A 13,107-nucleotide genomic window follows, 5' to 3' on the forward strand; every position below is an offset into this window, starting at 1 on the left:
ATGTTCGTATAATTTTTTTTGCGTTCCAAAAAATTTCTCTGAGCAAACCGAAGCTTTCGGAAATTCCCGGAATGTTTTTGGAAACTTCTTTAAGGTTTCTGCAATTTCCTTAAATTTTTTTTAACTGCTTTTTAATTCTATGACCTGTCTTGATGTTCTCGGAGCTTCCCTAAAGCTCTCAATTCTAATGAAGATCTCGGTTCTGCTTTAAAATAAATGGAATTCTCGTGAACACCTTTAAATTTTCTGGAATTATTTGGATTTCTGTGAAGTTTCTGATATATTTCTGAAGTTTTCATAGATTTTCTACAGGTCACTGTACTGAATCTCTCAGAACATCTTAAGGGTTCTCGATTTCATTTCAGCACATCATGGAACTATTCAGAATTTGTCTAAACTAACGCTTAAAGATGCTTAAGTTTCGGGGACTTCCCCTTAAGATCTGTGGAATTCTCGAAAGATCTCTAGATCTAGCTTTTCTAAGATAAATAGATTGGAGGCGAACCAGCCCAAGGCTGAAAGCCTCCTTAATAAAGCTAAATAATAATAATAATAAGATAAATAGAACTTATTAAAAGTTTCCACAATTTTGCTAGTAAGAAAATTGAAGACATTAAAAATGTTATGATCGTAGACTTACTAAAATGAAGTAAAACTGTTTCTTTAAAACTGATTGTCATGTCTTAAAAACGTTTGAGTCCATTGTTGTTATTTTTATTTTACAAAAAAAAACCAATTTTTAACGCATTTCATAAATAGCTTTTTTTTATTAAACTAGAAACTATCCGCCAAAGTTATGGAAAACCTGGAAAACTCAGGGAACTTTATTTAGTCAAAAGAGTGGAAACACTGTAGATAAAGAAAGACGATTAAACGTAAAAAAAAACCTACACACTGCAAGAAGAATGATCACTCTTGAAATAAATTCACGTTAAAAAAAGTTTAAAGTTTAAAGATTACTAGAAAAAGTGATATTAGTGACTTGGCTTTAAAAAAGGAGACTTTTCAATGACTGACTTGAAAAAAGTGACCAAGTCAAAAGAGTGGAAACACTGTAGATAAACACTAGAAAAAGACTCGCTATCAGCCCTGTTATACGCATAAGAGTCCCACGGTGCTTCGAATGCCATTTTTGGAAAAAATAGAAAAAAAAAACGATTTTTTGGACCACTCTAACATGGAAATGGTCACCCCAATAAAAAAATAAAAAAAATCGAGCCTAATATTTTTCGATAAGGAACAAAACTACCAATTGTTACGAAATTCTGAGAACCACTATATCATTTTGCTATGGAATGGCTGTAAAGATATAGATTTTTTTAAATTTTACAAACATCTAAAAAGAAAACAATTTTATTGTTTTTCGCCTGATCGAAAATGCACTGAAATAATCATTCATACTTCCGATATAGCTATCACAAATTCAATGGTTTATTCTTATTGTTTATGATGTTTCTGATTATATAGGGGAAATGGATGTAATGTCGGCCTAAATGTCCCTAATTTGGGCCCATACATAAATTCAGTAATCGACTAAATTTTCAATAGCGACCAAAAATATCCATTAGTACCGTCCCAATGACGCGTTCATCTAGATAAAATTGATAAATAGCAGGTTTTTAACGGTGGGCCCAATCTTATATCCATAGGCCGACATTGGAGCCATTTCCCCTATTCATTCAAAATTTCATATTTTTCGACTAAATTGTTTGAGATTCACGCATTTTTTTTTTAATCATCGAGTATTATCGAAGTAATCCCAAAACAAACAAAAAACTTATGTTCGGTCCCAAGACAAAAATATAGTGCAAATGCAATAATTTCCGTTGAGCATATTACTAACAAATTGACTCTAGAATCCTCAGTACTTGTTTAAAAAAATAATATTTGAAAAACATTACGGTATACGTTTTCAAATCTGGGATCTTGGAAAAATTATTAATCTTTAAAAATTACACCAGGCTTAAACAAATTAGAGTTCCCAGGATTTCGAAAACAATTAAGTGTACTCAAATTATCCATGTTCTAGAAAAAAGTCAAGCCTAAGGGTTAGATTTGAAGTTTCAGAGTCTTAAGATTTCTCTTAGTAGGAGATTTAAAAAATTCGTCACTGAATCTTAAATTGTTTCAAGTTCAAATTTTCATAATCTATTTCAAAGTTCAATCGTTCGTTCCTTGCATTCGAAAAATCAGATACTTCGAAAAACTTTTGAAATGTTACACATTGAAAAAAATGTCTAAATTCTGGGGCTTGGATACATTGCTTGGAAAAAAATTACAAGATTCCGAACATTAATTTTTACTGACTTAAGAACTAGGTCAGCGCCGTTGATGTTCTATAAGTAGATTGAATAAGTGAACTTACATTACAAGCCACCAATCTTAAGCTTCTCAATTGTGATAAATTACAGTCCAAACTACAATATATACAGTCATCAAATAGTCAGCTAATTATGCAACAAATTCTCATCGGATTTTAAAATTTTAACAATGTATTTGGTTTACAATTTCTGAACCAGTAACTCAATAACAGCCAGCACAAACAGAATCGAATTGAATCATTTAGTATGTCAAAACAACAGCCAACATTCATTCTCCAAACAGAGAAACCCGACCCCGGGCCCGAGCTGTCCACTGCCCACTAATTACCTACCGACTGTCTATGCAAATTATTCAATTGAAAGAAAAAAAAAACAACCGAAGAGAGCTTGATGGCTTTGTTAGTGACACAACTTGTCAATCGATTATCGAGGTACTACTGGACAGATAGCGCGCAGTGCGATCAACTGACAACGCCGTCATCGTCGGAGGGCAACGGGTCCTAATCACTTAATTTCACACACAAAAAAAAAACCAAGGAGAGTCGTCGTTAACTTCCAAATCGGGAGATCCGGACCTCCATAATTAGAGGAACCCGCACCCGCCGTCAGTGTTGTGTTGGGGCTACCAGTGATACGCCCGCCCTCTGCCTCAGTCCACCGTGCGGGTCAGCTTGGGTCCTAAATTAAATAAAACTAGTCAATTAGCTAATTCTATTTCGTCCTAAACCGACCGAATGCGACGACGACCATATGTTCCGATCGCGACTTGGCGCGGTGGCAGTCAAGATTTACGAGAGTGTCACGAATTTTACCCTTTCAACCTCAGTGGTACGAATCCAGCCCCTCCGGCGATTATTAATCGAGAAAAACTCTTCCCAAATATGGTCATTTTGTCATTTGAATAAAATCTGGCCTCGGCAGTAGCGCGAAGCAGGCACAGTGCTAGGTGAATTACTGTCCATGTGGATCGTGGATATTCCCCATGCATATTCAAATTGCGATGAAACTGACCCTATTTCAAGCGAGATCGCCATAGAAGGAACTGACTCGGGTCTCTAGCAGAGAGAAGTGATGTTGCAAATGTGTCCGAACGTCAATTTTTCTTTTCTGCACATCGACGAATGTGAGAGTGAGTGTCATGGCATGGGAATTAAGCGATTAATTTAAACGGGTAAACATTAGCATCTTTGCCTATTAGTTAGCTGGATAGCTCGTTCGCTGAGGACGGTGCGATGGCGCAGAGGAGGGTGTTTTTTTCCTGACCAAGCCGCGTGTTAAATGTCGGTTAGGCATGCGCTGTTTACTGCGGGCCGCTTTTCACACTTTTTGTAGCCGAACGGGGTGACAAACGAAACGCACGCAGGAGATAATTTACAGTCTTGAAGCAAGCGCAGTGAGCTAGCCCGCATAGGTGTGTGATGTTGATTCGGTTAACTCCAAGAGCTTGGATCTTTGGGATATGTAGCAGGTGTCAACGGCGGCAGGGGCGACCCGCTACAATGTCGTGTAGAGTTGGAAGCCATCATCAGAGATTTAACGTGACGATTAGATAGGCCTGTCGCACAATGGAACAAGTTTGCGGTCTGATGTGATAAAACCAGTCGTGGCACCCTGTAGGGATGTTTCTAATTCGATGACGGAAAGTAATTTTCGATACAATTCAATCTAACCGGATTATGTTGTCCGCTTAGATTTGAATGGAATCAGGACGAATGAACAAAATTAGTTTCTAGTGTTTACCTTGATCTCGGCACATATGTCCATCGTTAGACGATGATGTTCTTTTTGGAGGGCTTCTTGTTTATTATCTCTGGATCATTTGGATGCTAATCACGGTATTACCAAGCTGGAGGCAGCGGGTTCAAATCCGGTCCGGTCTAGAACATTTTTAGGGTTGGAAATGTCCTCGACTTCCCTGGGGATAAAGTATCATTGTACATGCCACACAATAAACAAATTCATGCATTGGTTGGCGTAGCAAGCTCTTAATTAATAACTGAGGAAGTGCTTCAAAGAACACTAAGTTGAGCGTAGGCGAAAGCTCGTGTAAGAGCGTCAAAGGCAGAAAGAAGAAGAATAACATATGTTCGTTCCCTCATCCGCTTTAAACATTTACTGGGCCTCACAGGGGACATACAGACTCTGAAGATCAATCTGAGAATTATTTGATTCCTTCGTCGAAAGTCGTTCTAACTTTTAAGACATGCGTCATCGAACAATTACGGACTGATTAGTGATTAGGGCCGAGATCAATTGCCGATTTCTTACGAGTAAAAACTCAATCTCGCAAACAAACTATAGGAATGATTCCTATACCATTTGGTACAATTTTTTTGCGAGATTGAGCTTTTATCCGTGAGAAATTGGCGATCGATCTGTGTGTTTACAAAAGCATGTACATACGCCCTAATCACGAATCAGTCCAAAATTATGCAACTTGTCAAATGACTTCAGCTTCATGTGATCCAGTTGCTTCGCATTAACTTTCGACAAATTTATCATTGACCTGAAAGTAGCCAGAAAGTGGAAATTACACAATTCAGATATCTAGACAAACAATTGGAAAGGACAATCGACAATTCCCAGCATTCCCGCGCAACGTCTGATTGAGAAAACTGCCTCTACCAGATGCTTCTGATGGATTTCCTAAATGAGTCTTAATCCACAAGAAAATTTTCTAATTTCCCATCATATTTTTTTTTTATATCCATGAAAATTCTTGAGAAAAACCAAGACTGACTTCTAGTGACATTTCCAAGGGAATTTTGAGTGAATCTCGGGAGAAACAGTACTTACAAGATCAATAACGGCGCCGACCACGTCCTTACGGTCATTGAGGAAGGGAGAGATGATTTGTTTAACATCGGTTGTTACTAGAGGCCGAATATACCTCTGCATCTACATCAGGGCTGGTAGTGCTAATGCGATATGATAGGAGTGACTTTACTGACTAAAATTACGAAAATAGTGACCAAATACTGACTTATAAATAATAAATATAGGAACTCAGAAATTCAAATACGGTTTGATATTGAAATAAATTCCATTTTTTGTCATGGAACCCAAATTGTATTCCATAAATTCCTCTAATTATATCGATTTGAATACTTTTCTTTTGATTCCATTTTACATGATGACCAGAAAATATCAATTTTAAACATTTTTGGGGTTGCCTGGAGTTTTGTAAATTTTACTGGTTGTGCGACATACTTTTAAACTAATTTATAAACCAATGAAACCACTAGGTTTAATAGGATTAACTAAAACTGCAGTATTTTTCGTAAATTTTGAATTTATTTCTGCGTTCGAAATCTTAAAAAATACTATGTATCTAGGTAAGTTAACCTGGATTATTCGCCAGAAATTCATCGCAATGTTCTCAAGCCCTGTTTTTAGAATCATTACTTTACTTGTAGTCTCCTTATAATTCGCATGCAATTAACCTAGGAAATGTCTTAAATTTGTGTTCTGAATGATCTTAGATCCTGATATCGTATTCTCTTTAGAGTTTTCATGGTATTTCTTCAGAATTCTCAACAACAAAATCCATCTCAGAATACCCTTGAAACTCTTCTCACAGTTCCATTTTGATTCTATTGGAATTGTTCTTGAAATTTGATTCGAATTCTTCAGGATTTTCTTGGAATCAACCTCAGAAATCGCCTTACAATGCACCTGGAGCTCGGCTCTCAATTATCTTGGAATTCTTCCAAAAATTGTTTTGGAGTTGAATTTTGCGTTTCTAATAAAGTAATATCAAAAGTAAAGCTCGTATGTGTCAGTCTCAGGGCTGATTTTTTCACCTCCGCTTAAGCCTTAAAACAGTTTTAAGATTTAAGCCGAGGTGAACAAATCGACCCTAAGAGCACCTAAATTTACAAGAGACTTTCGTAGTGTGTAGTTTTGCATCCTTCTCTGAAATATCTTGGTATCATCCGTAGAATTCCTTTGATATTCATTTCAAATTTCCTTTGGAAGTGTCATTGATATTTCTAGATAATTCATTAAAGACTTCTAAAAATCTAAAAGGTGCAGACTTTATTTCCGAAAAAAAGGAAGTTTATTTTTCCCGATTTGTCCTCGAAATTCAACACTATTCCATGTTTGTTTCGCGGTGTTTTAAAATTCCTTTAAATTGTCCGGTTATAATTGTATATTTTTTCACAGATATGCACACCCTATTGGATTGGAAAAAGTGAGTTTAGTGACTATTTTTAGGAAAATAGTGACTTTAGTGACTTTTTTGTGTAAAAAGTGAATTTTTAGTGACTGACTTAAAAATAGTGACCAAGCCACTAAAAAGTGACCAGCTATCAGCACTGCTACATGGTTGTCACGGGAATGACGTTTTTGTTAACCTGGATTCTCTTTGGAAAGTAAGCCCACATTACAACAAACCATTGCAACAGACGATCGAAGTCTTCGAAAGCAGTTATTAATGTTTTCAAACCCGGATTGTGCATACGTCACATTTAACTATACACATTAATATTTCCGTAGCATTAAAGACTTTTATACTTTAGAAGGACCATGGGATTGACCACAATACCTTCAGAGTCTTAAGATTCCTCTGTCAAAAATCTGTCCTTGAATCAATTTCAAAGTTCAAGCGCTCTTTTTTCCGAAATTCAACCTTATAGTATAATATTCCTAGCTTTCGAAACATCAGTAGGCAAAAACGATCGCCACTACGCCACCGGGATCCTAAAATTAAAAAAGACGTTCGATCAAGCCAAGCGATTTGAAGCTATTCAAATGTTCGATCGCGATCAATTCCACTGGGTAAAAGGGAACTAACAATAATGATAATAAATGTACAGTGCATCCAGAAACTGTCCATGCACCAGTACGAACAAATCCCCGAAACTGTTGATAGTAACACCTCCTATCCTTCGACAATGCACCCCTCTAACCTCGGATAAGCCGCGAGTATTCGGCCCAACTCCTACTAGACATAGAATGAAGTGAATTTTGATACAAACAAAGAACAATGAATTATCGGCTCCGTAAAGCTAACGCAATTGAGCCTTTTAAATAAAAAAAAAACTGAATAAAAAAGCAGACCACACATCGGTGCAGTTCCGGGCCCGACTGGCCTAGCTTCTAATTAATCTCAGCAAAATGCTTATGTTGAGATTTTTCCGCAGTGAACGGATATTAGTCAAATAAGCGATATAAGGGGAATGGCTCTAATGTTGGTCTATGGATCTAAGATTAGGCCCATCGCTAAAAATCTGCTATTTATCAATTTTATCTAGATGAACGCGTCATTGGGACGGAACTAATGAATATTTTTGGTCGCTATTGAAAATTTAGTCGATTGCTAAATTTATGTATGGGCCCAAATTAGGGGCATTTAGGCCGACATTACATCCATTTCCCCTACAACGATTTTTGTTATGAATATAAAGAAGCAACATTTTAAAGAATTTGTTATAGCAAAATTGAACTCAGATTAATCTACATTGTGGAAATCTCAGGAAGTTCCAACCTGTGATACAAATTCTACCCAACCTTAACACCATACCATTTTATTGATAATGAAATGAACACTCTTCAAAGTAAATCAACACTCGGAATCACACACTTTGTTTCCACCCATCTCATCCGAGCTCAACTAGGCGGATCAAACAGCACTACACGCCCGCCGTAAACATGTACCTGCCAGGCCTTTATCTGATACATCCACCGTGCATTGTTTGCTCGAACCGTCCAACCTCGTCCGACCGCTTGTGTGACTTTGCCCATTACCACTTTGCGGAACTCTGACTGACAGAGCCAACTTAAACGACGATGAGCATCTATCGAAGCCCGGTATGTACACATCAACCCACGCGCTTCATGTAACTCCACCCGCAATCCCTTCGATACTGCTGTAAACCATTGCCCTAGGCTGTACAGCTACAGCTAGATAGCAATCGCTAGAAAACGAAAAACGACACACAGATACAGAAAAGGTAGTTCAAACAAACACCATAAGGTATTAGCGCCAGCGGGGAAAAAAAAACAGTACGACTCAATTATCCGAACCGAATTGGCCCACGACGGATCGAATCTTCGGGGGCGCTCGAAAGCTGAGTTCGTCCATCGCCCACCGTCAATAGCAGAACAATTATTGTTTGCCATTTCGCTCATTTGTTGCCGCAGCGGCAAGTGGGATTTGGATTTCAATCAACATCGCCGTCGCGTCAGTCAGTCAGTCAGGTTAAGGTAGTCAATGTTGGATTGAATTGGGATTGGGAATTGGGACTAGCGCGAGTTGCGCCACCTACCTTGCAGCATAGATCTGTATGCGGTGTCTGTGATGGCGAATACATGTGGCGGTACCTCGTGCCGCTTGATGCCTTTATACTTTTCCATGATCTTCTCGGTGTAGATGGGCAGCTTTTTGTACGGGTTGACCACCACGCAGAACAGGCCGGAGTATGTCTGCAAATAAAGAAAAGAAACGGAACGGAGAAGCAATGAGTGAAAAATAGATAATTAGAAGGTACAGGGGTGTGAGTGTGGGTCGTGGTGATCATGTGTTGTGAGGTAAGGAAGCTGTTTCATTGATTTTTGCTTTATTTTCGGAGAAGGCAGGAACAGAACTGCGCGCGGTAATTGAAGATTGAGGGGCGCGAATGTGCAGATTTTTCCACGGTGTAATCAAGGCACATGAAGGTAATGCATGATTCGGTGCAAATTGGATGATCGATTGTCAAACTGTAATTTTTTGGAGGTGACTTTGAATCTGTGAAAGTTTGGTTTTACTGTAATGGTACGGTCAAATTCAATTTTTTGATTCTAAAATGCTTCGAATCCAAAGGGTTTCAGTTTCATCTCTTATCTGCGCTAGCAGATGCATATAAGTAGATCCAGTTTTCGCTTGTTCAGTTATACTAATCAATCGCTTCCGTGCGCGTCTAGTCAAACATTACATTGAGAGCGGTTACTCGTGCTAAGCTCTTATCAACTTTGTTTGTCGATCAAGATGGGATCGTTATTGACCAAAACAAACCCATCTAATTGCATTGGAATCGAAACATTTCCCTTGATGTTCAGCTCTTTATTTCTGACCCAAATGGCCGCCGCCGCTCCGTGCCAATTGGAAGGTTCAACAGAAAGGCGTAATTAATTTAAATGGACATTTTGTTATTATTTTATTCTCTTTTTCAGGTTGTTTTTTGTTTTCATTCATGCCTCTATACCCCTCGCAACTTCAAGCGAGCCAGGGAATGCTTTTGCTTGGTTCGAATGTCTGCCTCTCTATATATGCATGCAATTACCAACCACCGCATCTTCTGGTGAACAACAACAACAACAACGTAACGCAGCAACGGTAGCAATTTACACCCTTGGACCGTAGATTATTATAATAAAGGAGTGAGAAGGAGGCACAGTAATAAACATGGAAAAAGATAGTCACAAACGTTAAGTCAAGGAGGTGGAGGCGTGGAGGAATCGTCGAGTGCGTACGGCATCAGTAATGTTACAGACTGCATTTCAGCGAACGGTGGACAGAAGATCGTTGTCAGTTCGTAAACAGACAGAGTATGATAGAGGGTATGCAGAATAGTAGTAAAAATTGTGAGCTATTAACGGATGAAGAAATTCAAATTGGGAACGCGTACAAGGCTGCGAAGAAAACCGGAGAACGTAAGATTCTGACACAATTTTTTACAAAAGATTTAAAGAATCTCCACATACACAGATTTTCAAAAAATAATATAAATTACGTGACTTCGGTGTGTGTCTTCCGCACGTTAAGGGATCATTTCGACTCAAGCAAGACTCATATTTCAAAAGATGAAATACAAATATACATTCTTCAAAAATTAAAATAGGCTCAAAAACCGTTGATTGCATCCAGTCTTGTAAGCGGTCACGGTAGTCGAAACATTTTCTGTGATAATTGACTGCCTTTGCCTCCGACACTTGCAAAACAAGCTATCATAGTACAGTACCAAACTAAAATGTCATATGACAGGCTCTGTCATACGACACGGTCGCCGAAGACCGTCACGTATGTATGTATTTTAGTTTTTCTCATATTAAGAGCTGCTGATGTTGTACTTGTGTGAATTCTGAAAATAGCAAGTAATGATGTCCTAGTAATAATATTTCTGATCAGAAATGGTTTGATTTACACCAAATTAAGAAATTACAACGAAATCACACATGTCATATGATAGCTATTTTGATAATTTTCTTTTAGCTCGAATGTTATTCTACCGCTCGTGTTGCGTGAGAGAGACGACGGTAGAGCATGAGTGTTCGAATACAAACAGACTGTCACGCACGACAACGAAGCGGGTGTAGTAAAAAACGTCAACTGTTTCAACCCCTGATTGCATCGCACTATCGTCTGAGAAGAAGTTATGGAGAATCATATGAGCTTTGTACTAGGAATACCATAAACGGGGTCAATTTGATCAGCGGAACGTGTATGATCACTGGTATGTCTTATTATATGTCTTCAAGTTCAATATGTTTTTTTTTTGTTTCAGGGCGTCAAGTTCTTTCGACATACAAATTATTATATCAAAACAAAATCAGAACCCTCAGTGATCAAATTCAACCCCATTTTACGGCGGCACGCACAAACAAAATGGGGAGCCAGAGATCCCTCCAATTTTTAATCTGGCCATGGTGGTCATTATCAGGATCTTCCTGGTTATGGAGATTGTGTTTTCTGATGAAACATGAATGCCATACGACACATAAAGTCAGGCTATTTTTCAAAGGCTAGTACGATGGAGTCCCAAAAATCTCTTCAAAATGTAGCCTGGGATGGATTACCTGGAAACCGCTTCTGAAAAGCACATTTTCTCTCTGATTGGACATGAGCATGCGAGCACACATCAATTCAGGCTAATTTTAAGAGATCCAGAGTAATGTCCTAGATTGCAAGCAGTGTCCGGCCATTTGACTGAATGGGTCATTTGGTCGAATACTTGAGACGAATTCATACATTTTCGAACAATCGAGAATTCTAAATTTAAACATGAACCATTTTTTGTGATTTTTTTGATTATAATAAAAAAATTTTAAAAAATTATTGATTATTTGATTTTACACTTGTGATGTTTTAAAAGCTTCTGAACTAGTGCAATGCGTAACAATTGAAAATGTTTATTTGGATTAGTTGAATGCTATTTCAAATTTGATTTATTCTTTTTAATCAAAACATTTACATGATTTCTGAAGCTTATAATATTTATCAACATGGTATTGCCTATGGTACTGTGGAATGGGAATGGAAGCCTTTCTTCGTGACACTCACGAGATGTCGAAACAACGTGGGGAAGCTTACCGGCCCGAAAATAAAAAAATATTTTCGGTACATTTTTATTTCTTTAAAAATATTGGGAAAAAATATCAAAAATCAAAGAAAATCAGTTTGTTCCTTAGATTTTTGTCAAAAATTACATGTAAATTTTTTTTTTCTATCTCATCATGAAAAAAAAATTGGCCTCTCAGCAAAACCGAAAAGTCGATGTTTTGTGGTTTTTTGAGTCCAACTTTATGCCATAATGACTTATAAAAAATGTTTTTTGAACGTGAATTTTCTTTGAAAAATAAAAAAATATGTGATTTTCTTAAAATTTTGATATCTTTTTCCAATATTTTTAGAAAAATCAAAGCGTAATTATTTTTTTCTGAGCGGTGAGCTTCCCCTTAATACTTTTAGGAGACTTTTTCTTCCTAATCATGGGAAGTTCTTTTGAATTCTACTACCCTCGTTATTTTTGACAGTACGAAATTTTGAAAAATATATGAGAAAATTGAGATTTTGAAAGTATGAAGACAAAATAGGGTTCGATCATTTTAAGAGATTTTTCCTTATTTAGCAGTTCTACTGTTTTACTGTTCCCAATATGTTAGGAGCCAGTTATGAAACTTGTCACGGAATTTGGTAATTTGCAGTGGCGTCGCCCTAACCTCAATCTACCTGTTCAACAACTCCCAAAACGTAAACAAACAAAACAAGGTTGGTTCCAATGGATACAAATCAGTGAAACTAGAAGACCCCATGCCTTTTGAAACTGAATTGAATGTAAACATGACCCTAAATAACGTTTTCAAAGATGTTGAACAGGTAAAAGTGAGGTTACGCGACGCCACTGTAATCTCTAATTTGTAATCTCGATTGATCCATTTTTACGTCACGACCCAACATTATTTCTTATATCACAGTTCCAAGTGTTTAAAAAAAGAAATGCTGCGCTACAGGATCAGTTTCACAGAATGACATCTTTAACTGATGTTCCGGACCTGCCATAGGACGGCCCCATGGCCATACGGGTCCATATTTATGTCATGACCTCAAATTCTTTCTTATAATTATCACAGTTCCAAATGCTTTCGAAAAAAAAAACCGTGATTTTCCAGATTTTTCGGAGGACGGTCCCATGGCCTTCTAGGTACATGTTTATGTTACGACTCCAAATTCTTTCTTATATCACAGTTCCACGTGTTTTCGAAAAAAAAAACTGTGGAGCTCTAGGAGCAATTTCATGGAGTGACCACTTAACGGATGTTTCGGATCTTCCGGAGGATGGTCCTATGGCCATCTGGGTTCATGTTTATGTGATGACCCCAAATATCGCAGCTCCAAGCGTTTTCGAAAAAAAACCCGAAGCTCTAGGATCAGTTTCATCGATTGACCACTTTTACGGATGCTCCGGATTTTTCGGAGGATGGTCCCATGGCCATCCGTGTATATGTTTATGTCCCGATCCAATTATTTTTCTTAAATCACAGTTCAGCGTGTTTTCGAGGAAACTGCGGAGCTCAAGGATCA

At 37.7% G+C, this 13,107-nt stretch overlaps 1 protein-coding gene across 4 annotated transcripts in view; it reads right to left on the reverse strand.

Moving 5' to 3' along the window:
* zip (myosin heavy chain 10) overlaps positions 1–13,107 on the reverse strand; it is a 169,214-nt gene that overhangs the window by 55,759 nt on the left and 100,348 nt on the right. For all 4 annotated transcript variants that reach the window (XM_065217273.1, XM_065217274.1, XM_065217272.1 and 1 more), the window contains one exon: positions 8,594–8,750. In XM_065217273.1, the coding sequence (XP_065073345.1) occupies positions 8,594–8,750 (157 nt within the window). The remainder of the gene's footprint in view (positions 1–8,593; positions 8,751–13,107) is intronic.

Source organism: Ochlerotatus camptorhynchus, unplaced genomic scaffold (genome assembly GCF_037179485.1).
Source record: "Ochlerotatus camptorhynchus isolate MF236.1 unplaced genomic scaffold, CSIRO-AGI_Acam_v1.1 ptg000071l, whole genome shotgun sequence".
Taxonomy (NCBI): domain Eukaryota; kingdom Metazoa; phylum Arthropoda; class Insecta; order Diptera; family Culicidae; genus Ochlerotatus; species Ochlerotatus camptorhynchus.